Here is a 26,406-nt window from a genome sequence, read left to right on the forward strand (position 1 = left end):
ACTGGCAGTCTCTTCATCTCTTTTATAAACAAAACAAAAAAAAAGTTATTTTAGTTTAGAATCACACAGCTCTCACAATCATAAAGGTTTCTGCTGAAAAGAAAGTTGTTTAGTCACTGGGTTCACAGTTCTCAGGACGTTTTAGGCTTCTAACTGTCTGAGGGTTTCTCTCCTGCATTTGTATATCAGACGTCGAAGATGTGTTGAGCTGGTAGCATTGAAAATACCCCATTTCCTGATATCACTGTTTCACAATAAAAGTCTGTCATCGACACTTAAACTCGGAACTTTTATTGTGAAGACCTTGCTGGATGTAGAACGTGTTTGTTATCGACTGAGAGACGTTTCAGCGGTTCGTGCATTTGGGAGGCGATGCTGAAGTGGGAAATGAGTAAATATTGATGTGGACATTTCAGCCATCGTTTGAGATTGGTATGGACATGTCCATACGCACATCTACGCCTATGCCTGTAACATAACGTTTATTTCACATATCTAGTCTGTAAAAGTCAGTGTCTGTATTTGACAGTGTGGCAGGTTGCAGAACTTCTTGTAAAATGCTCAAAAATACATACTGTACTAAAAAATGTGTTCATCATGTAAAATATGTATTTTTGAGCCTTTATTATAGCGGAAGGACAGTGGATAGAGACGGACACCAGGGAGTGGGGATCGACATACAAGAGGGAAGCCACAGGCCGGACGTGAACCCGGGCCGCCCGTGTGAGGACTATAGCCTCCATACATGGGGACGCGCACACTAACCACTGCACCACCAGCAACCCCAGTCGATGGTCATTTTAAATGAGTTTGATATGATCCTACTACAATTGCACAATTCTTAGCGCTTAATTAGGGCTGTCAATATTAACATATTAATCACAATGCGATTAAGGTGTAAAAAAAAAAATTAGGCATATAAATTGGTTTTTATTGCATGCTATTTTGTCCCTTTAGGCGCACCATAGGTAAGCCTCCGAGCTTCTCCCTTATTTTCAAGTGAGTATTCTTTAATAGCGAGTAATGGCCTTTGTAATCCGGTTTGAAATTGTTTTATTTTGCATTTAAAAATAACATTTCTTAGGCTTTATTTTGACATAATGCCCTGGCTTAAGCTCAGGGTACTTTACTTGCTGTCTTGGCTTTTTATTAAAAACAACTTTAGTACTCAGTTAGAATACAATGCCCTGAGTGTTGGAGGGTTTTCTCTCTGAACAGCTGACATGGTGTTTTGTAAAAGAAGAAAAATCTTCAAAAGAATGATTTCACGCCCCAAAGTTAAATTCCTCCCCATGGGCAAAAACTATACTGAATCAGCTGTTATTATTAGCTCATGCTATTAAAGTGTTGTCTAAGAAGTGCAGACTTGAAAAAACACTCCAACTGTGATATGACCACCTACAATGACAGCAAGTCCCCAGTCTGCTGAAGACCCGGAGCAGGAGAAGGGTTCACAGTACATTTCTACCTCACTCTGACCTCAGGTACAGTAAGAAAACAACTTTCCCTCCTTGCATGCCTCTACTGCACACCATTATGTCTGCAGCAGCACAGAACTGACAAAACAGCAACGGCTGGACATAAACTAAAAATGTGAGCTTCAATTCAGCCAGCACTTTCCCAACCACTACATCTTCCAGTGGGAGGGATGACTCGAAAATCCTCCTGAGAAAAGTCGTAAACGACATTTTTCCACTGAGTCTTATATATTCACAGTTAAACAGGCAGAAATGCCATCTCAGCAGTAACCAGCAGGGGCAGACACATTGGCGTGTGGTCAATGAACTCTCTCAGAGAGGAGTCTCTGTCATCCATTCAGCTGTTAGGGTTTCTGCTAATGCGGCAAGACAGCATTTTGTCACACAAGCAGATGTACTAAATTTAGACACAAAGTCATCCCTGTGAAGTGACAAGGATGTGAATAAATGCATGAAACAAAAAGGATCCTGTATGCTCTTCATACAATGTATCATTTGGATAATTCACGAGAGGATATGTTTTTGTATTGTAGCTTCTTGCAAAAGCTTTTAACATCACTCAAAGCATTATGCATAGAGGAGAAAGACTGAGTCAACTGAGCTAACATTGTGTTTGTGTGTCGGGCGATTCATATTCACAGCGCTTCCCCTTTCCGTTTCTTGGCCTGAATCCCATCCTCAAGATGAGATCAAACAGCGATGGGAGGATAGTGACTGCAACAAAGAAGGTGAGTACAAACCGAGTCCACGGTGCAGTCTGTCCCTGACAGGTCCAGATGGACCAGGCAGTTCGGCTGGGCCAGGAAAAGGTACAGGTTCTGCAGGGGAAGAAGAAGACGGCTCTTCAGAAACAATATCCATACCTGCAATTTATATCCCAAACTTCACAATGCTCATAAAAAGGATGCGCTTCTATTTGGAAGCGTTCATACATCAGTAAAAAGTAAAACAACACCTTCACTCGTCGTGCTTTCACACATGCAGAAAACTCAGGTTGAATCGGGTTTTTTCTTGCCAGCCGTCAAGAATTTTTTTCTGCAGCAAGTTCAAGTGAACAGATGTGAAACGCAGCAGGAAATTATCCCCAGAATTCACATCGAGCCAATGGGAGAGGGAGTGACGTTTCTATGCCTAGACCGCTCCAGTATGATCCCCATGCACATGACTCAGACAGCTGCATTACGTCCATGTCAGCAGTATGTTCGTCTCCACTCTTTTGTTGATGTTGTCATTCCATTGATCTATGCATAGCATTGGCAAATATTCTCATTACAGCATTGTACAGCAGACTCTGTTGCTTCATCCACTACCACGGCGCTGTTTCTTTTTACGTCACGAGTTACCTCAGGAGACCCCCCCCCCCCCCATCTGACATGGGATATTTCCCCCACTGGGATGTGCATACGTAACCGGCCAGGTCAGCAGAATATCCGGAGCAGTACTCGTGAATGTATCTAAACATTTTTCATTTTGGCACAAGTCACATAATGAGTTAAAAGACGATGATCTGTCTGGAGTCAGGAGATTCCAGTCGATTGTATTCATGTTTTGGTGAATCAACGTACTGGAAAAACACTTCCATGAAGACAAATAACCACTACAAGCATTTCCTAAAAAACAAGGTGTTTTCAAAGCAGACGTCAGGGGAAGGATTGAAAACAGACGTTTAACCTGTCAGCTTGATGGTGGAGCGGATAAGAGAAAGCCACTCTGACAAAATAAAAATCTCTGCTGCAGTTTGTCAAAGGGCGAGCAGGAGAAACATCTGATAGAGAAGGTTTTGTGGTTTGATGGAACAAAGATCCCCCCCTCCCATCATATCATCATAAACACAGAAAGGGCTTCCTGGTGGGAAGTCTGATTGTGGCAGAATCGTGTTGTGAGTCCTGGTAAAACAGATGTAGACAATATAAAGAAATCCTGGCTAAAAAACCTCCCCCTGTTTTACAGTTTTCTTAAGAAACTGCATGATCCAAAATCTGTTTTGCAGCAATGTCATAAGCTCAACAAAGCTGCACATGGTAAAACAACTACTTTTGATATCCCGCAGTGTCCGAGTCAACATTTCTATTCAGTCCAGAGTCTGAGGCTGGATTTTTAAAAGCCCCTGCTTGTGAGAAGTCAATATGAGTTGTCAGTTAGACAACAATACATTTTCTTTCTTTTTTTTTTTTTTTTGCAAAGACGTAGCTTTGTAGAAATCGATTTCCATGAAGTGAAAAGTCGTACAGCAGAAGGAAATGTTCCGACCAAATGTTTGCTAACTTTACAAAAGAATATGCAAAAGGTGAATGTCCCTCACCGTGGCGTCCTCTCCAGACAGGACCCCGGGGTTTTTGCTGAGGTCCAGATGCAGCAGGGAATTAGAGTAGTCATCACTGGAACACAAGGCCTGGGACAGAGACACAACACCTAATGCGAGGAAGAGAGAAAGGAGAGGAGACAGAAGAGAAGACATACAAGAGAGGGGATCAGGATAAACAAGCCATCCCTCTGTCATTTAATCTTCCTATAATCATCGGCGGGTTTTCACTCCTCAGACAGACACAGCGATGATCACTCCATCAATTTAGTGCTCAGGACGTGCCTTATTAGCTTACTCATGAAAACAAAACTAGATAATGGAAGAGAGTGAGTAAGCTTGGTGGCAGAAATAATCACGCAGGGATTATTGCGCTCATGTAGCCGCCCAGTATAAAAACAGGTTCTGGTGGAAGCCAGCCACCTTTCCCCTCCTTCATCGCAGTATCTAAGAGTCTAAAAGCCAAAACAAAAGAAAGTCATTACGTCGAATTACATCGCTCCACAATCACACCCACAGGCCTGAACGAACCCCTCATTAAAACCCTCACCCCGCAACGCCAAGGCAAAGCACAGCGAGCTACAACAAGCTGAGGATTAAATATAGACACAGCAACAACAGGGAAGCAGAAAACAAAAACAAAAGTCTACAACTATTCTCTCTCTGTTTCCTCTTAAGATGCATCATAAACTATTGTGAGCAGTAATGGGAGGTGTTTTTTTGTCTTGTTCTTTATCATTGGGGAGAAAATGTGGAAGAAGACATCAACTGCTTGTGCCGCTCCGGAGGCTCTAAGCTCTTCATCCCTAATTTACAGCGATTAGCGGGGAAATGAGGGGGAAGAGGGGACAGGGTGTCTAATCCCCCCTCCATCCATCCATCCATCCATCTATCAGCTGCGTGTTTCTGCTGAGAGTGGAAACTTTTCAAAGCCATCTGACCTGTGAGACACTGTCAAGTATGTGTGATAAATCTGCTTATTAGCATGTCTGATCGCGGCTCAGAAAACACCGATCTGTGTGAAACACACATAGAAGTGTGTCTTCTCAGCTTGTGTTGACATATGTGCAGGTATTTTCTTGGTAGACATAGGGAGGGGGAGTGATCTATAAATATTCAATAAAAAAAAAAAATGCTCAGCCCTCTGCAAAGTCATAGCAACACTCACCATTCAAGGTCAGTTTCATCACTGCGTTCCCTCTCAATCCTTGTGTCATTACCCATTTTCTTTAAAGTTACAGTGAGTGTGATTCTCCTGTTTACTCCAACGCTGGATTCAGGTCCCTACAGCACTCTCAGCCGACTTCTTAAAATATGAACAGACTTTTTACAGTCAAAACTTACAAAGTACTTCCATTGTTAAGCTCCACTTCGATTAATTCATTCTTGTATGGCTGGTTATCTGGGCTCCTCAGGTAATTTAGAGGGCTTGCTTTCTTTTATATTTTAACTGTTGTTCGTGTAACTAAAAAACAAGTCATTCCAATTTGATAGTATTTGATGGGTTGAATAATATAAATGTCCCTAAAGCTGAATCTATCAACAGACTGGATAATATTAACGCAGCATATCACGGCCGTGGTTCTGATCTAACAGACAACACTGAGACTCTGTGCAGGCTGAAAGATAGACAATTTAATGGTCAGTGTGGAGCCATTATATACAGCACAACAGATGTCACAAATTCCTTCCCACTTTAGATATTTCTATACATGGTATGCAGAATCACATTACTTTTACTCTTTAAATGTCAAACCTCTATTTGAGGAACACTTCATCATTCTACTGTCAACTGAGGCCATACATTATACTTTTGTGATACCTCATATAACGGGTTTCTCTTTAAATATGGTCATATCTTCTCAGAATAAATCGTAGTCTGCTAACAGCATAATCATCTCTACAAGATGTAACCAAACTGAACGTAGTCACAGAAATTCGTACTATCAGTATTAAAAAACTGGAGGGGTTAAAGGCCAAAAGTTATGCAAAATACACTTTACCATGTTTTCCTAACACTAATGTGTCCCCCCCCGCCCAATTATGAAAAAAGCCAATCCTCTCCTTCTTTTACCTGGTCAAACAGGCCGTTTGAAGATCTTACCTTCATGACATCACAAAAAGCAGTAACCCCTCCCCCAGGTGGGTGACACTCCCACAGTTAGGTGTTTGTTCTGCTCTCTGAGTCTGCTTTCTTAACTTGAACAACAGCACATGGAGCAAGAAAAACCACACAGGCCCAGGGGGCGTGGTCAGACACAGCTCATTTACATTTAAAGCTACAGACAGAAAAACAGCCTGTTCTGATCAGGGCTGAAATAGAGGGGTTGATATGCTTGATCAAATACAGGGCAGATTCAGGGCCATGTGTATGCAGCTGGAAATACCTCAACAGAATAAGCCCCCAAGAGCGCCTTCTTCAGATACAGGCGGACCTCCACCGCATTTGCTGTAACCCCCCCTCAGAGAAAACATGAGGGGGTGTACATAGGGATTGGCTGGAAGAGCAATGATTTGGAGTGACAATGCTTCCTCTAACAACTCACTGATGTAACGGAAAAAGTCCCTCAGGTGGATACAGTCCACAGCAGGACAGCTACATGTGTTTGTTTGACGCAGATACTCGTAGGTATTGAGGGTAGTCCAACACCTCAATATGTTTTCTCCTGCCGTTTTATTGCTGTACTCTGCTCATCCTTTGCACAAAGTCACAGTCTTAGATAGAGCTGTCCAAACCAAAACCAACCAAACAATGAATTAAAAAAACAATGTCTTAGAAAAAAAACAGAAAAAGTCCAACAAAAACTATCATGACAGACGCACACTTTAAGACTTGTGTATTTGACCAACATTTAGATTTTTTTGTTTTACCAATGTCCAATCTGTTGACATAGAACAGATTGGTTTATGAACCAGTCAGCAGGGGGAGCTCTAAATTGTTTTGCGTCACTTGAGTCGAGGTAGTCCACTATCCATTCTTTATACAGTCTATAGCCAATGTCAGACTGCCTGTTTTCGCACGAGTGCCGCCAGTGAGCTCAGCCGTCATCACGTCTTTGAATATTCATATTGAATCTGTGACAGCGTTAAAGTCTTGTCCCAGTCTCGGAATTGACATTGCGTTTCGGTGTTGCGGAAGCACAGCACAGCAGGCGAACCACATACACATACAGTCAGATATGCACACACAGTGCTGCGCTCCCCCGCTTGTTCCACTGATACCATCTTCCCTTTATAACACCTCGGTTACTGCCATAGTGCCTTTGGGATTGAAGGCAAAACATTGCTTTGAAGCGGTAGTCTGAAAAGGGCTATTGGTACAAACTTATAAAAAAAAGTCAAATTGTGTTCCTAAGATACATTTAAACAACAATGCAGTCACTGTGTTTAGCTGATATATATGGCAACATGTAACCCTTGTGTCACTCCATAGGAATTAAAAAGCATATAAGCTTTAAAAAAAAAGATAAATACGCAATGCAATTTTCTGTGACGGCAAAAAAGAGCAATGAAAATCAGGATATTAATGTATGGATTTTTTAATTTTTTTTCCAAAATGATCCTTTTGAATCTGCTGCAATACTATCTGATGCATGCTTCCACCTCTCAGCTAAGGATAATGGAATTGGGACACTGTACTAATTCCTCTGTAGGGAAAAAAAAACAGATCAACTACTTATGATTGTGACCTGATTATCATTTGGAAAATGGATCACACTGTGCATGCATGGCTCGGTTTATCTTTGTGTGTAGATGCCAGGAGAAACAGAACTGCATTTGGGCCAACAGGGGAGCAATGTGCTTCGAGAGACCGTCAGGAACAGAAGGATTGTGACAACCCCAAACGTTGAACGACATTTCTACCTTTCAGCTGAATGTTTTTTTGTCCCAGCTATAACATTACATATGACTGTCTTTAACGTGTAATTAAAAAAAGTATGTTCTGTGCATTGGCAGCCACTAGAGGCTGCTGCGTCTCCTACCCTTGGAGGAGAGGGAGGTCTTGGAGAGATTGAGGAGGCGCAGTCCCTTGTTGAGGCGACACACCTGTTGAATCAGGTTGGAGACACCTGGAATGAAGAGAGAGTTCAGAGGAAGGACAAAGGACCTCATTACTTTACAAAACACACATTTGTCGCAAAATGTTTTACGAGTCGTGTCATCCAGAAAAATGAAAAATAATTCTGTTTTTTTTTTTAAAGCCAGTGAATGTGTTTATGTTTAGTTTTTCTTAGCTGCCCTCTCTTGTTAATGCTGGTTTTAAAGAATATTAGATTAATCAAGAGTATACTCGTGATTTCATTTTTATTTGGACAATAATAGCTACTTACAGCCCTACACACAAGTGCTCTTGTAGAGTTATGAGCCCACACAGCTTTGCACAACACAACTCCAAGCGAGAATGCAACTTCTCTCAATACACCCCCTCTAAAGCATACACAGAGATATACCCACAAGTACACTAGAGCTAAAAAAAAAAATTACACCAGCATACTTCACAATGTCACCTTCTCCCACATACCCAACGCAGAGACAAAAACCATAGAAATACCGTATGCCAGACTAGCTTACATAACTGCTTCCAGCCGGCGATGATGATTTCACTTATTGAACCAGGAGACTGTAAAGCCCATAAAGCTGATAGAATCCTCGACTTTTCTGAACATTGGCTTCGCTGTAGTGTCAATGCTTCTTTCGGGGTAATATTGTTGTAGCATTCAGAATCAGTCATGGCCTTAACAACGGCCTTGAGAGCACTTTTCGAAGGTCTCATCTTGGAAATGAAAGATTTTTTACTCAGTCTCAAACTGGGCAGGCTCTGGATTTTAAATCAAGACCTTTCAAGACCACCATTGAAAGGCTTTTTTTCCCCCCCATGTCATTACTGTGATTAGAAGTAACGCCCCTTTCTACAGCAGAAGAACAAATAACATTAATTCATTTGTAGTTCGATTTTTGTCCCCTGGTTACAGCCACAACCTTCCCAGTCATACGGTCTAAGTGAGTGAGACTCTCCCAAGATGAGAATTATTTTGTGATATTTATGGTCTTGGTCTTGTCTCGCTCTCTGAGCACTCTTGTCTCGGGTCTCTGGTATGTCTTGGTTTCTGTCCATGTGGTCGTGACTATAACACTAGTAAATGCATCTTTCTCCATTTAAAAAAACAAACATTTTATAGCATTGAAATTAGGCCCAGCACTGAAGTTTTGTACTGTGACTATCTGTATTATTTGGACAGATTGTAAAGGCTGCAGGGACTTTGTAACAGCAATCACAATAACAGTCTGCCAGCTATCAATACACACATGAACTGTGCACACGATGAAGTGGAAGGCACATGTGTCAAGAAGGAGGACAAAATTAGCTTTTGTGTGATTGTCCATGCAAAGTCTCCCTGTGATCTAAACGCATACACTCTATGCTGCCTTCAGGTTTTTGTTTGGTATAAAACAGCAGCCAGGCAGAGACAATAAAAGTATGTTTGTAAAGTGCAGAGAGAAACACAAGAGGTTCAGCTGGTGCTGAAATCTGTGGGCGAGACTGAAGAATCAAAGCAGTTTACTGCAGAGCAGCGCCACTCATACACATATAGTATGAAAGAGAAATGAAAGAGAAACACAAAGTGGAACAGAGTATACAGGTTTGGTGAGGACAGAGATTGATTTTGAATTCTTTGAGAGTAAACAAACGCCTTGGTAAAGCAAAAAAAAAAAGCAGAGAACAATCAGAGGAGCCCTGGGAGAGACAGCGGTAGGAGGGAGCACGCATTCACAGTCCAGAAAAGTACCTTGGTTGTCGAGTGTGTTATGAGCCAGGTTTAGGGAGTGAATCACAGAGGCTGGGTTCTCTGACAGCGCTGACGCCATCTTCTGCGGAAAATCCCTGGAGACAAATCATGCAAAAGAAAAATGAGACTTTTTGGAATAGTTCAAATAAAGTCTGATTTATTCGAATTTCACCTCTGAGCAGTGTGCACCGACTGTCCTACTCAAGATGCAGTATTGTCCCGCTGTCGAAACTCTAATTAAACTCAAGAACATTTGGGTAGTAAAGACAAAACGTCACAGGTGGATTTATTTTTGCAGTACAATTTGATTCAATGTTGACATAAAAACAATTTTCATCTCATCTTTAGAAATATGAGACAGACAGATTTGAACTGGAAAACAGATACACTGTCTAAACATGATGGCGAGCCTTTTTTTTTACCGTTTCTGTTTTTTTAATCTAATTGTACAGTGTCTTTGAGTTTTTCAAAAGCATCTCGAATGAGCCTTCAGAGAATTGTTTTGGTTTCGAAGGTTTAAAAATGCACCATAAATGGTTCAGTCTCAAAGCTCAAATCAACCTAATCTGAGATGCAGCGTGTCTCAGGATCAGTTAAAACACTGATGTTTAACTGGCAAGGATTTGCGATCATGTTTTCCCAACCTGATAAGAAGACAGTAAGTAAAATATAGTATAATGCAGACAAAAATGATTGTTTAAATTGTTTGAAGTAATTCACATCTATCAACATAAGTATCTGCAGTCAACAAAGATTAATATGTCAAAAATCTGTTCACTTCAAGAGAAATCTCATCTGAGCATTGCTTTGAATTATGGGCTAATGTTTCCTTCTACACTTCTGTACTCTACTAATTCCCTTTTTAAGTCTCTTCAATCACAGTCTTTTAAGTCACATGATGTAATTAAACAGTCATTGTGAGGAGGGTACTTATCACAGATGTATTAGCTTTGTTTTTAATATCAATGTCAGCTTTGGTGCAGAGCTTTGACATAACGTGTGGGCTCAATGCTGGAGAGGATCTTGTACAAATGGCCCTCTGTATTGAAAGCGACATAACCCAGGGAAAGTTTAAAAACCTGTTAACTTCATCATTATGCGGCAGAAAATCATCTGGCCCTGAGGCAGCCAATTCATCTCAATTAGTACTAAAAAGGGAAACTGCTTTGCCTAATGATTCTACCCATGCAGAGAAGGTGAAAAGTCTTGGCAGGTGAAACCCAAAATATGACTCATGTATCAGTGGAGAAAGAGCAGAGCCGCCACAGGCAGACCTTATTGGAGGAAAGGGCAAAGATTAAGTGAGGTGAGAGGACAAGAGAAAGGAGGAGAGACGGAATCGGAAAGGTCAAGGCAGCAGAGGAGAGGAGGGAAGGAGAGGACGAGCGGAGAGGTGAGATGAGCTGAGGTGAAGAGGTGACGCAGAAGAGATCGAAGTAAGAAGACGGGCAACAAGCCGTGAGAAACAGAAAGGGAACGAAAAAGATTGGACCCAGTAAAAGGGACAAAAGAGGAGAGGTAGACAAGTGTCTCAGAGGTGAAAGTGTGAAGAGAAGAAAGGCAGAAGAAATTAGATTTAACAAAGAGGTGACTGGCAGGGCTGGTGAGAAGAAAACCTACGACTTGAGTCCTGCGTTCTCCAGAGTGAGCTCCTCCAGACTGTTGGACTTGCTGACTGTGTGTAGAACCTGGTCCACCACCTCCGACCCCTGGAGACACACAAGACGACAAAAAAGCCGGTGACCAGCGGATCTACACAGGAAATGAAACGTAAACAAAGAAACTGACACAACAGATATTAGATTATTGGAAGATCTTAACCAATGGATTGCAGATATCTCACACTCCACTCGTACAACACGCTCTAAAACCTCCTAGACTGATGTGTGTTAAATACTTTGAGTTTGGGGTCAAAATAAGAAACACTATCTAAAAATGCATCGACACAAAATCTCTGCAAAAAACAGAAGAAATTGGTTATTTTAAGACACGGAATTGTTCTAGTTCTTGATTTTCTCTGTGCTCTTCTTATTGTTGGTGGGTGAAGTGGGTGAAGTTGAGAGTGATGCACAGATTAAAGTTTGACACATTCTGTCAGCGGTTGTTGGGTGTTTCAGTGTGAGACACTTTTCAAACCAAAGGATTAGGAGTGTTTTGTGAATGCTGTTACACAGCAGCTAAAGTAGTTATATGTGCCACAAGCAGCAGAGATGCCAAAAGCAAGTAGCTTCGACTTAACAAAAGACATGAAGGCCTTTTTTTTAATTTCAATTTCAAAGTAGTCAATGTGAAAGTGTCTTAAATCATTCATTCTTTCAAACAGCCGGCAGAGGGAGAGTCCTGTGATTGCAAAAGGTGGGATTATAAATACAGTACAACAAGCCTTTCAGAAATAAACATATATCTCAGTGGATTTATGACCTCATTTAACCTTTTTTTAATTAGTTTAATCCCTCTATCAATTGTTTTAAGTCCTCGAAAATTAAATCAATAGTCTGTGGCACACTGAAAATGACCAAGTTTATTTTATTGTGAATGGACATCGCTCATATATCAGCTCTACCTTTCTTTTTTCTTAAAGGTGGGATTGGTAGTGTAATTGACTAGTTTGTTTGTCTGTAGTGTTCCCAGCATGAGAGCACTCAATGTCACCTTTAGTTTGCTCTGAAATCATTTCCACAGAGAAACTTTATCATCCAAACAAATGTTTGTAGAGAGCTCCAATGACTCCGCCACTTCATGTAATTCAGTATCTTTCAAATATTTACTTTCCTTTTTGAACTGACTTTTCATGTAGTTCAACTCCGATGGATACCACTTACTCTAATGCATAATATTAATATTTGATAATGATTGACATCTTCTAAAATGGGTTTATCAAACTGTGCTGAAGGTAACCTGACTCCACGTGCTCCTCCTCTGTCCTCAAACGTGCTCTCAGCTTGTTTTTCATTCGGTCTGTGCTCTCATGAGAATAAATGACATCCAGGGGAGTCTTTCTACACATGATGTATGGTACGACCAAAAAGCAAATTGATTCTAGCGAACATTCAAAATACTAAGCGATCCCAGGAGTTTCAGCGAAATGATGACAGAGGCGTCTTTATAAACATTTGGACTGCACTCTGCCGTATAAACAGATAGAAAACGCCAATCGAGTCAAATAAATGCAATCAGATAACAAACAGACTCGCAGAGGGAACATAAAATAAAGAAAGGATAAAATAGACAGTTACTATTTTCATGTCTTTGCAGTACAGCTTGGTGAACCAGGTGTTGTAGGCAATGGAGGCCACGATCACAGCCAAGTCCCTGGAATGGAAACAAACACTATATTAGTGATTTTAATTTTAAAACTTTAAATAAGCCAACTCCATCTGCTCCAAACCACTTGATGTCATTGATCCATAAATTCATATTATCATGGGCCAAACTTCTTCTTTGCTCCCTGTTTGGCTGTAAGCAGTTTATCATGGTGACAGTGAGCACAGTGTGGGCAGGGCAGCTTTCTAAAAGATGACTGATACTGCAGCCCCGCTGAGGAGGAGAGGCAGAGAAAAAGAGAGAGAGAGATGTAAAGATCGATGACCAGGTCAGTGGATTATTCAATAAAGCCACAGCTTGATCCCAGCTACAGACCTCAAACACTGCTACGTTCACTGCTGCAGAGGCATACACAGAGTCCACAGACCGTCCTGTATGCGTTTGTGGTGGAAAAAAAAAAAAACAAGGACAGGGAGGAGAAGGGGAGTTTTTCGTATCCTCCACGGTCCAACTAAAGCCACACTGCTGCTACACATGCTATACATCATTTGACAAACAAGCAAGCAGCAACACAAGGAGGGAGAGGGAGAGAGAGAGAGAGAGAGAGAGAGAGAGAGAGAGAGAAAAAAAAAGTGCAATCAAGCCAGGGACGATCCTGTTTCCAGTAACTGCAGTCGGCAGGACATTACACTAGATCTCAGAGGAGTAAAATGTCTCCAGGCTGTGTTCCTTTTTTTTCCTCCTAGTAGCCCTCGGACCGGTGTATACTGAATAAACACAGTTGAGTCCATGTGTGTGTTAGTGTGCGTGTGAGTGAGCAGATGATGCTCATGTCAAGATCCATCATCAACACTCTCAGTTGATTCATGTTTTGACAGCAGGTCATGTAATTGACCTCTGGGATGTCTCACTCGGTCATGCAGTGCGTCCGTGTTGATGTGTCATCTTGTACTTGAAATCGTTCATTAGCACACGTTGGCGCGGTGAGTCAGTCTGTCGCTGTTTACTTCTTCATGCAGGTCAACTCAAAGTTCAAGTGAGGATAAGACTCCTGAAAATATTGATTGCGCTTTATTATATGTGCTAGTTAAGGGTGTTTTTGTTAGCTTCTGTTAGCTGCTTCACTCTGTTTACAAGCTTTATGTTAAGCTAGGCAAAGCTAGCTGCAGGTACTGTACATAGCAACGTCATTGACATGAGTGTGGGATTTTACTTTCCTGACCAGCTCTATGTCTGACAAGGAAAATACAGAAACAAAGCTGAAAATACAGATAACATGAAATTTAAAAACACTTACAGAAGTGCAAACAAAATGGAAAAAAAGGAACATGGCTCTAAATTAAAACAATTTTTAAAAACAACTGTTAGCAAAAAGCAAAATTAAATACATTCAAAGCAAAAGTGTGGCAAATACATGACTGATCTGATGTCAAAACCAAACACAAACCATGGAGGATTGAAGCATGATGCAAGTATCATCATCTGCAGGCTGCCAGAAATCCTGCAGACCATCTGTCCTGACTGTCACTACACATCACGACTTACTGCTAGCTAAACAACCATCCAGACTATAACGTCACATACAGTAGATCAGCAGAGGGTCACAAGACTCAAGGAAATTTATTACTACGATTTTAAGATACTGCCATGGCAATACCTGACGGTCTTAATGCTAAGCTAACTAGCAGCAGGTTCACATTTACTTTCCTGATATGAGCTTTGTATCTGTCTTTCTGCACATACCTGGTTCTGTGTCTGATCAAAGCAAAACATAGATTACAAAAAGATGTCCATCAGGAGAGAGATGCTACACAAGAAAAAAATCTGCAGCAAAAAGCCAAAACAAATTCATAATAATGAAACGACAAGAAATACAAAACTGATTAAAAGTCAAAAACACAAAAATAAACAAGAAAAAAAATGCATTAAAAGTAATGGAAGTGCCTTTAGATGCCAAGAATGATTCAAATATCATCATCTGCATGCTGTTAGAGCCTTGCAGAATGTCTGCTCTGACTCTAATCAGGCCTTGACGGGCAATTTAACAATCATGAATAGTAAAAAAAAAAGGTTATTTTTATCCCTCTAGCAAACCCTTAAGGCTAAGACATTTATTACAGCTCACAATAAGCACAACAGAGACCAGTGATATCCTCCGAACAGAACCAAAGCTCAGACAAAGTTAGTCCTGAGGTGCTGGTGGAAAAAAGATCATGGGGTCATTCAAATCAAAAGTCTCCAAGGGAGCGTGACTGTGCCCAGAACATTTCATGGTAATAAGCCTGTTACATGATTTAACAGCTTGTGGGTAAACGATGAGGGAAGGTCATGAAGTGTCCACAATAAAGAGTGTTTATCCTTTGGGGAGCTTGATTATGTTCAGTAAATTTCATGGTTATGAAACGTCAGATGGATTTAATTGACTGCAAGGGAAATATCATTTTAATTGTATAGAAGTGAACAGGTCAGCAGGGGTCACCAGAATAAAATAATACGACCTCTACGGACTCCTGTGTGTTTGTCAAAAGTTTACTAGACATCTCTGTTAATGGCGGTCTATCGGGATAATATTTTTGTGATGCGAGGGATTTTTTTTGGCTGCATTTTATCTTGCCACCGGACTTCAATAGAGGCAAGGCTGAGCAGTGCTCTATTCTGTCCTCAATAATACATCCATAGTGGCATTACAGTTAAGGTCAGACGACATCAGATATCTTCCTGTGGGGATCATAAATATTCATCAAAGATTTTCGACCCACCAACCTGAATAGTGAGCTAGAAGATGGTGTGATTTTGGAGCTGACAATGTGTGTGGTAATAAATCTGTGCTACTGTCTAACCCTGAGCAGACCATGACTCGGGTCCTGTCACACTGACAGGTAAGGCAGATGGTAGCAGTGAGCTGTGGAGTTACCCTCCCGCTTCAATAAAAGGAAAAAATAACCAGGAAGAAACTTGTAAAAAGTTGGACCCTGCATCCAGAATGGAGTTTGTAACTGAGTTGCTGTTGTGATTGTCTGCAAACAGGGAGAGTGGATGTCAAGCCAATAGGTGCAGAAATCATTTCTCAGGGCAGTAAACAATTACTCTCACGAAGAAAAGATTCAAAAAAATGTATGAGAGCACAATATATCTGGATGAGTCCTTCAGCGCAGAATCCCCTCAGCAACCCAGTGGCCTAACATGACCAATAGAAACATTGGGTGTGTGTTTGGTGTGTTCGTGAGGAGGGCATTGATTGAAAGACAGAAAGATGGAAAAGGAGAGCGGAGAAAATTGAGGAGAAAATAGAGGAAGTGGATAACAAGAGGAGGAGACAGAGCCGGAGAAAAAGGTGTCCGCTTTCAGTCAGGAGGAATGAGCAGAGGCAATGTTTGAATGGACAAGCAGTCAGCAGAAAGAAGCATGGCCCGGTCGCTCGTGGTAACGGTGGATGGGCTTAATCAGAGAGGATGGAGGTGATGGGAATGTGGAAGGATAAGAAGGGGAGGGGGAGAGAAATGCAAGACAAACAGCCTCTGACATTCAATCATGGAAAGACCGAGTCATAGATCCTTCATCAAGCTCATAGAGATTCATCTTGAAATTTAAAAACATATTTTTTTGTCAACATCATTTCGAGACATGGACTGTGTTGAGTGTGGTTGATCGTGTTTTTGTTGTCATGTTTGATAGGATTTCCCTGACTCAGCACACAGAAAGAGCTCATGTAACAATCAGCATCAGTGCAGCCCTGCACAATATGTCTGTGTAATCTGACTCAGTCTCAGAGCGGACAGCCCTCTTATTCTTTTCAGTAATTCACCAAATAGTGATAATGCTCTGCCTTCCACAGCATTGTTAGCATTGAGCAAACGTGCGATAATAAAAAGCTCAGATGGTACCATTTTTCCTCAAAGATGTGACTGCAAGTGCTTAATTATGACTCTGTAATGTAAGCTTGAGCTTCATGATTATGTAAATGCATTGTTTTCTTCCACTGACGCTGCCACTGAAAATGCATCATCAACAGCACGCAATAAATTTAGACATTTGGGTCAAGACTCAACACCAGCAGCTGTTGATTATTATCCACAGATAATGCTATCACGTCCTGTAACAAGCTTAGTATTGTTTTTGTTTTGTTATTCTTGATAATTAATGACTGAACATTCAATGTCCAGCAAAAGATTTTTAGATTGGATCTACCATGTTGCTCAGAAGACGCCAGCTACTTCACTGGAGTGCAAATGTGGAGTTGGCTCAGAGCTCACTAAACCATGTCTGGGAACTTGTTGTAAATCCTCTCTGATCCTGTATTTGATCACACCTATTAAACCCCTCTATTTCAGCCCTGATCAGAACAGGCTGCTTCTGTGTCTGTAGCTTTAAATGTAAATGAGGCTGTGTCTGACCACTCCCCCTCTCTGGAAGGACTTTAGAGCAGTGGTGGGTTGGGAACTGAAAGTGGGTTATCGAGCTATTTATAGTAGGCTGCTAATTTGTGCCTGGAAAAAAAAAAAGTTGCAAAAAGTCTTTGATGAACAACTAATCCATGTTGGTCTCTTTCTATTGTCACATTTTGTTCCATCTGAGGTGTAAACTATAACATTTTTCGTTCAATACATCTGAGTGGTTGAACATTTCCAGAAACTTGGGTCACTATTTCTCGTTGAAGAGTTGGTGGAGGGTCCTGAGGCTAGACCCCTTTAAACCATTGGTTTAGACTCAGAGGGCAGCATACTTGTGGAGTGTACTTCACATCAAATGAAAACTTGAAGTAATTTGCAACTTTTCAACATCATTTGTGTGAAGTCTTTTTCATTGTCTCTTGTGAAAAGCAGGGAGAGTCTTTAGCACTGGACTGTGGGCTCAAAGGACCCATAAGTTAAAGGAAGATGTTAAAAACAGCGTAGAGAGGCAGCTTCCCCTGCAGAATCTCTTTCCTTATCACACACTATATAAAACATTTGAGAGAAAACAACAGCGGTGCCGGGACTTTGGCTCTCGATATGAGAAGACATTAATATATTCATGAGTTGCTGCTGCAATCATGCTTCTATGAATGGCTTTTTGATTTACCAGCATAGCACGGCTTCGCTGCAATGATGAGACGTGCATTTTTAAGCGTGAATGTATCGTCTCCGGTCGGAATTGTTGTTTCTACGAGAGAGAATAATTGTAGGCCTCGGGGTTTCTCTGAGGACAAAACATTCCTCAAAGAAAAGACAAAGTTAGCTGGGTCCAATTCTTCATTTGCATGTCAGCTGTCAAATCTTTTATGATCGGCAGCACTCGAGCGACATGTACACTCTTCCTCAATATATCAGGGAGACGATGAGTGGGACTTTAAAAAAGAAACCAGCAGGGAGGTGCAGGGAGAAGACATATGGCTTCTTTCAGATGTTTCCGAGCTCCTGATTCTTCCCTGACATGCACATCACTCCGCTTCCTTCTCCCTGATCTTACAAAACCTCGAACACAACTGAACACAGACGCAGGACATCAAGTGAGCCACAGAGAATGAAAGAATAATACCCTCAACATTTTGCCCAGGGAGGGTCTAGTTAGACTGACAGCGACTCTAATGTCAGATCAGACGAGGACTGGCAGATGACAAGACGCATTGTACATCCTGGGAAACATGTTTCCAAAACGTCACGATGTAGAAGGAAAAAGGAAAACCAGAGAGTAGTCAGAAAGTTCTGTGACGATTATTTGTTGTGCGTCTGTAGTCAAGCACAGTAGATTTAAAATAAAACAACTGTGAGGTTTGAGAGTTACATTTCATCCTCAGTTATGATTCAGCGCTGGTTGAGAGCTGTCTTTATTGTTTAAAATGGCAAATAGATTTTTAGCAGCATGTCCCATGGCATTATATAACTTTTGAAAATGCACACAGAAACTGAGCTCTCCGAGTAAACAACACTGCATAAATTCATGTAACACAATCACGTCGCAGTCATCATGATGAAGTCACACCATATGTTCTACATACTTGTTGTATATATTTGTTATAATCTGCTTTCTCCTCGCTATGCCGGCATGATGGCATTGTTACAAACAGAACTGTGCCACGAGAGCAGAGTAATGCTCCAGGTCTGAATTACGTTAACACACAGAAGCTGAGTCTTTAGGCACATTGTACATTCAATACCTCCGGGGTAAGGATGACTGTGACACAACTCGTGCAACACTCGAGCCCTGCAAGCCGCAATGAGAAATTCTGTGGGAACGCTGCAAGTGAAAAGTCGCATACACCATCACACAGAGACGCTGCTTATAAAACCTGTCAATCTGAGCTGCTAATTTAACACATGCACACTTTGACCAACGTTTAAGCCTACTATGAAATCTCACTCACAGCCTGTTTCATTTTTTGAACATCTCACTGTGACGACCTGCTCACTCATCAGGCTGCTTTTTACATGACAAAAAAAAACAAAAAACATTTGCTACAAAATGAAGGTTACGAAATCATTATGTTGATATAAAAATAATGAATATCTTCTGCTGAACAAACAGTTAGTTGTAATGTTGAAACAGTTTGCAGCTGCGTCCATAGCGACAGTTAGCTCTGCAGCCTTCTTAAAATGAGCTAAACTAGCTGTGTGCGGATGGATGGGTGCCCTGTGCACAGCCTTGTGACTCACGCAGATGTGTGATCTATTTAAGGCTGTTTTTTGTTGTCTCCGGTCCTCTTATCCCTGTTGTTTTTCTCCCCTATAGTTAACCCAAACAACTTCAAACTAACCAGCCTTTTTGTCTCCGGACTGATATGATTGCAGTTACTCCTTCAGAGTCTGTGATTTCGAGCCTCGTCCCTAACAGCCTGCTCTTCAGAGCAACGGTTTGCTCTTCACAACAATTGCCTGCTTCCGAGGAATAGCACACTGTTGCTATGGGTAATTAGCCAATCAGAATCAGGTTTTTAATATGACCATGTAATAAAGTGTGACAGTGATTGTTTCCCTGGATATGACCTTGCATCAGAAGGACACTGTGTTTCTCTAAAAGCACATCAGAGCACCTTTATTCAAGAACCTGCAACCCAACATGGGTTTCATCAAAAGTCTGTCCATGAAAAGGGGGTCTCATTCACTGAAAGGCTATTGCATGAAAAAAAAAAAAAAAAAAAAAACAGGCCAACATTAGTTAGAAAATGGTTCACATCCATCTGCTGAAGGGGTGGAGTTTATCTGCACTAACCTGCAATCTAAAAGAAATGTGTCCATGCATTGGATTTTGTGTCAGTGGTTTGGAAACAAATTGTGGTCGAATTTCTGGTCGGCCTGTCAGAGGCTGTGTGCTGTTTTCACTTGAAACAGATTGCCTACATAAACGTAATGAGGCAATGCAGCTGAGTAGGTGTTTCACTGTCTCAGGATGGGCCTGGAGTTTAATAAAATCCCCTGAAACAGAAAAGATTTTAAAAGGTGGCTACAGTACAGCTCTGGTAAAGACATCTCACAGGAGAATGCAGAGTGTTTGGATTCATCTGTGGGTAACAACCAGAACAAAACCAAGAACATTTAACATAACCCGTTTATTATAACTTGTTGATTTGCTTTCTGTTCCTTTAATGCTCCCTGATGCAGTTTTAAAAACCCTTTACTTGGTGCTCAAAGTCGGCACTTTACACTCATTTATATAACGTTTTCATTGCAAACCAATGAGCTTGAGCGCAGGGACGACGCACACCCACACTCTGACTACATTAAATACTGCTGCAGTCTAAGTCTGGTCCAAGTTAATTGTGTTTCTCCAATCAGTGTATGCTGGTGTGCTGTAATCAGCCTGGGTGTGGTTAAGATGTCAGTAACTGTGTCACCTGCTGTCCAGATGGCTGAAATCCAGCAGATTGAACTCTCGGTTGTCCTGAGAGTGGTAGATTGTGTCAACATCCTGAGCAGAAAAAACAGGGAGAGAGAGAAAAAAAAGCAGAGAGTAACGGTAAATAAGAACAGACAAAAAAAAAAGAGGACAAAAGGCAGGAGTATACACAAGAAAAAGAAAACAAACACGAGTGTTTTTGTACAGCCTGCACATTGTTCCTCACCCACTGCACTTCTTCTTTGCAGCCAATTCCATTGTAGTCACAAAGAGCTGCATAGGTCTCAGAAAAACCGCCTGAAAGACAGAGAGGAGAAGACAACAAATCAATCCAGACCCTAACAGATCAGAAATAACAAGGAAGAAGGAACGAAGCAGAGGAGACGACGTTCGAAGGAATGTGGAGAAAGGGTGAGCGATGGAAGAAAAAGTCAGTGAAGAATTGAGTAACAGATCGTCAGCAGAAAGAGAGAGAGAGAGATTGGCTGTAAATATTGAGGTGAGATGAAAGTATTGCACCATGAAACAGCTCTTCTTGTAGATTAATGGGATTATCAGTAGAGAGAGAGTGAATCCAGCAACTTTGGTCTTCTGACCCACTTAAAGATTAGTCTCCAAAATGACTTGGTGTGAGTCAGTGAGTGAGACAGTGTAACAGACTCTGACTCAACTGTAAAAATGTCTGTTTGGTAGGATGACGGGAAGAGACATAGCAGACTTACCGCATGTTTTCTGTGGATCTACTGAGGATTCAGAGTTGGGTGAAAAGTTGTGACTTCCATCAGTCAGGTCTCCCTCGGCTCGACAAATAGGAGGACTGAAAGGGAAGAGAGGAGGTTCAACAGTCAGCTCCTTTAGGCTTTTTCAATGTCTCTCTGAGTCATGACTGTCTACAATGAGTGAGAAGCGCGAGTCCCACCAGCTGTACTGTTGTCAGAGCCATGTTTACATCATGTTTATATGGACGGGACGGCCTTGTGTATAAAGCTGTTCAAGTCAAGGACTAGAGAAAGGAAGAAAAGCCCACTCACTGCTTATTTGGAGGTCATGTCTTTAGATCACGGTGATTCAGCGTCAATTTATGTGCAACATGAAGCTATGAGTTAACCAGAGAGTGCTAACATTAGCCTGCTAGCACAACAACGCCGGTTCCCGGCCATTGCAGCTCGAGCAAAGGACAAATCTGTCCACCTCATTTTGAATGCTGCTTAATCATGGTGCATTCTCATGCGAGCGCGAGTGGAGAGGGGTTTGGGGGGTGCTACTTGAGGAGAAGAGGAGGCTTAAAGAATAGCAGAGGTTTCACCAAACAGCAGTTTGTTTTTTCGTTTCATGCTGGTGCTCAAGGGCGACATCTACTGGATCATAAAGTCTTTTAATGTGGACACTGACATGCTGCTGATCAGGTAGAATGCTCAGTAGGGATATTCCTTGCAACTTTTTTCCTGTGGGGTAAACGGTAATTTTAAGTGAGACTCGTCGAAAATTACGAAAAACATACAAAATGACTTCCAATTAACTAACATGGCTAACAGTAATCTTTTTCCAGCACCACCATTTAACCTGTTTCAACATTCTTAGAAACGTTTTATCACATTCTTCAGTTATGAAGTTATGACTTACTTTGCATGCTGCTGTAATGAGTGGCATTTAGCTATACGTACATTACTAGCAGGGAAACGATGTGAGGATGGTTTGGCGAGTTTGGCTAATATAAGCATTGCTAGCACCTACCAACATGCCTTAGATGAAAGTACATACACTTCGCTCTTTCTGAGTGGTTGCTTGCACGTTTCACCTCATAGACCCCTACAAGATGCCATCTTAGTATAGAGAGCATTAATCAGAGTTACAGCTCCTACTAGTGGGGAGTGGCTGCATTACAGCTTTGGCATTGTTAGCATAATGAATGGTTTAATTAGTTAAATAAACTAATATTTCTGGTGCCAACTAGAGAGAATGACAGAGATTCATCATTTAGTCAAACTAATCATGCACATCCCTAATGGAAAACCATTTTCAAAGTCTGATTTTAGCAAATTGGTATACTGCATTCCCTTTTATACACAAGTACAGCTGAAACAGATGAGATGGGCAGAATGGTTGTTAAACTAGCATTTATTCTTTTAACAAAACAATGGACTATATTTGAAAAGCTAAAAAGATCAACAATGTGATCAGATTTCCTTCTTTTGAAAACAGAAATCTTTATTCCAAATGTCCCTGCTTGGTTGAAAGCAGAGAGCTAGATGTCCTGTTTATAGTGGAATAGATATTTTAGTGCCGACGTTTCGAAAACAGCAGGTAGTCACAGTTTTTCTTGCTGATATGGCCAACTTAGAAATATGGTCAGCTTTTGCAGCAGTACTGTTAATAGATAGTTCATTCTGATAATCAACACCACACAGGAAAACACAGTAAGCATTGCAAGAGAGAAGGGGAGAGGGTTTATAGGGGAATTTGGGAATGTGATGTTAACTCATAATCAGCAGCACCACCCAGCACAAGCAGCCCAGCTGTCTCGATTTAACCCAAGGGGGGGGGTGGCCCACAGTGTCAGACTTTGAAAACCAGTGCACTTACAGAACAAAGTCACCAGATCACCAAAGTGGAGGACACAACCGACAGACTGACAGTGAAAGCCCCAGAGCCACTCTGCTGGCTTGACTGAAAATGAATCATCTTCAATATCTGTATTTGCAGGATGGGCACTTTATTTGATTTCAGATTAAAGCAGTGTTTGATTAGAATAACTCCGATCCCTATTACAACTGGGGGGAAATAAAGATGGTAAATATTAACTTTCTCCTTCCTGGCTCCTGACTCTGAAGCGCCCTTTAGCAAGGCGCTGAACTCCCAGCTGCATTAAGTGGAGCTCAGAGCCCAAGAGACAGAATAATGATAGAAGACCGAGTGCAACCCTCCCATTCCCTGCAAAGACTCCTCCTGCAGGTCATGGTTAGAAATTGATATATATTTTTAGACAGCTTAATGAATAAGGCTACCAGAAGGTTATTTGACTCAACAAGATTCAGAACCAGATTTAGCCTCTGTCTAATAAATAAAGCACAGCTACATAACATTTTTTTCAATATATTAACAATATCTTATCTGCGTTGGCAGGGCGCTAGTTTCCGGCTTACTATTTTTTCTATTCGTTACTGCCGAGTGTGGAATAAAACATTGATACTCATGTGGTACAATAATCAAATCGCTGCTGCAAAATGTTGCTATGTGAACTTAAAAAAAACAACAATCAGTGTTCTGAGCTGATTTCCTGAGCTGCCAAACTGACTCACCACCGTGTCGTGTCTACTTCCTCACGACGGCACTTCGACGTAAATGAGAGCAACGTGAAGACTGACCCCAAATTGCAGAGAATATGATGACATGATATAATTTATGCCAGAATCACTGTATTATCATATTATAGTTATCATGGGTCACATAACACGTGCTGAACTGTACGACCCATAAGGGATTTTTTACAGCTGATATTGGTGAAAAGAATTGAAAAAAATCAATATGCCACCCAAGATCTGTCATAGCTCTCTAAGGATAGATGTACACAGATAAACTCATTCATTATGTTTATCCCTCCAATGCAGTTATTGTGCGCTTGTGGTAATGATGTATAATGTAAGACAAGATGGTGCATGTCACCACTTGACACCATGAAGAGTGATAATGTTTTAATCCATACAACACCCTCTGCTGGTGACAGCCAGAGATAGAACTGCTAGTCTAACAGAAATGTTATTTGACTGGTGAATAAATCCAGAAATATCAGCACATACCTGCAATAAAATTAGAGGATACCGATAGCCACGTTATATTCTAATATCGGCGGTATTATCAGCTGGTTGATTAATCGGTCAGGTCTAAAACAGTCAGGGTTACGCTATTCACTTGGACATTAAAAATAAGATAAAATGGTAAATTGTAGCCCTGTGATAATGTCTGAAGCTGCTGCTCGTATTATGTGAAAAGATACATATCCCCAGGCTTAAAGGTTGCTCTCTTTCAAATATCTTTTTGACTCAAACAGTCCAGTAAGCACAAAAAAGTGCAGACTGGGATCATAAAGTAAATACTGTTTTTCTACATAATACTGGGCCGTACCTGCTTTGGCTTTATGACAGGATTACACCACTATACTGTTTCATTCCACACACACACACACACACTCTATCCTTAATCTCATTTGTCAAGAAATCATACATAACACCTAACCACATCCATGACCTTAATCCCCACCTTATCTCTACAATCACCATCCGCCTGTGGAGCCTGTGTATGTGAACGCTGTCCTGATACTATCTGCATTACGTACTTTGATACAGCGGCACCAATCAGTTACAAGGCTGCACAATAAACCCGCAACAATGGTCCTCTATCTACACACCCCACCTCCAGCAAACACACACACACATATACACACAGTCTTTATTCTCTTTTAATGTTCTCACTGCAAGCAATCATCTGCTGTGGCCCTAATGGAAAAGAGCCATTCGGAAAGATGATGGAGTGTGGTGATAGCCTTGTGTAGGTCAATTGTCGGAGCACGGACAATCCCACTGCTCTTACAAGCTGAAGATGAGACCCGAGAGAGGGGAGGATACACTCTGTTGGCCTGTCTGCTCACCCATACATTCACATGACCGTGGGACAAACATGTGCAGGGCTTGACTTAAACTTTTATCAGGCTTTTCGTTCGCTTGTGTCCTCATCAGAAAATGCAAAACGACGTACTACTGCATGAAGAACAGCTTTTTGACTGAAGGCCGGAGTCTATTGCTCCATAAGTGAATGTGTGTTCTGCTACTCAATGCTTATACTAAGTAAGCTGCTTTAAAAGCAAAGAAGAGGCAACACAGTGCCTTCAGGTAACAGCCTACTCAGTGTCAGATGGCTGATTTAATCCTGGTGATTGCAGGGTGTTAAAGTCTACCGTGACACAGAAATGGGTTGGATGCAAACTACTACAGCAATACGAGAATTCTTTTGGCCGCTGAGGAGGAAAGCTGCCCCAAAGTGAAGCTGCCAACTTGCCAACGCACTGTCGAGTGCTGTTAACGTCGGCCAACTCGTCGTTACTCCTCAGAACACACAACAACTAAAACAAAAGACTGGTTTCTCTGCTCGAGGGGAGGCTGCTGGGAGATGCTTACGCATAAATGGAGTTGTTGAAGACTCGGGAGAGGGCGTAGTTGATGTGGCTGACCACATGATCCAGCTGGTCCTGGGTCTGCAATCTCAGGGAATAGGTAGTCTTGTCTGTATCAATGACAACCTGTAAATAGATATGTCAGTTTGTCATTAGTGGTGTGTAATCCAGCTGTGAAATCTAAAGGTAAAGAGTTTAAATGCTGCATGTCACCTGGTATTCTTGATAGGTGTTCATTGCTCGGATTTCCAAGAAGTTAAAGGTGACCTCCACCTAAAAAACAGAGTAACACTGATGCATTTATATTTTGCATCAACTTTAGGCTACTGTTCCGTTTTGTGTGAAGATCACAATGAAGTCACAGCACAGAGTTGAAAAAGCAGAAATATCACTTTAAAAGAAGTCAGATTGGGCCAAAGTCACTTGCGTTGTCAGAAAGTTACAAATATTTGAAGATAGAGAAAGCAAACGGATAAGTTATTACCCTGTGTGTTGTAAACATCAAACACTGAGTACTGAGAAACCGTTTTCTTCATTATGATTATTCCCAACAGTTTGGATTAGCGCAGAACCGGTTTCATTGTCAACTATTTG

The 26,406-nt window shown here is 41.4% G+C and overlaps 1 protein-coding gene across 6 annotated transcripts in view; it reads right to left on the reverse strand.

The window, feature by feature from the left end:
* carmil3 (capping protein regulator and myosin 1 linker 3) overlaps positions 1 to 26,406 on the reverse strand; it is a 96,576-nt gene that overhangs the window by 49,886 nt on the left and 20,284 nt on the right. For all 6 annotated transcript variants that reach the window (XM_079349438.1, XM_079349437.1, XM_079349436.1 and 3 more), the window contains 11 exons: positions 26,026 to 26,085; positions 25,817 to 25,938; positions 21,368 to 21,462; positions 20,872 to 20,942; positions 20,644 to 20,717; positions 12,806 to 12,881; positions 11,190 to 11,278; positions 9,570 to 9,664; positions 7,764 to 7,850; positions 3,781 to 3,890; positions 2,219 to 2,296 (listed from right to left, as the gene is read on the reverse strand). In XM_079349438.1, coding sequence (XP_079205564.1) covers positions 2,219 to 2,296; positions 3,781 to 3,890; positions 7,764 to 7,850; positions 9,570 to 9,664; positions 11,190 to 11,278; positions 12,806 to 12,881; positions 20,644 to 20,717; positions 20,872 to 20,942; positions 21,368 to 21,462; positions 25,817 to 25,938; positions 26,026 to 26,085 — 957 coding nt within the window. The remainder of the gene's footprint in view (positions 1 to 2,218; positions 2,297 to 3,780; positions 3,891 to 7,763; positions 7,851 to 9,569; positions 9,665 to 11,189; positions 11,279 to 12,805; positions 12,882 to 20,643; positions 20,718 to 20,871; positions 20,943 to 21,367; positions 21,463 to 25,816; positions 25,939 to 26,025; positions 26,086 to 26,406) is intronic.

Source organism: Symphodus melops, assembly GCF_947650265.1.
Source record: "Symphodus melops genome assembly, chromosome: 7".
NCBI lineage: Eukaryota > Metazoa > Chordata > Actinopteri > Labriformes > Labridae > Symphodus > Symphodus melops.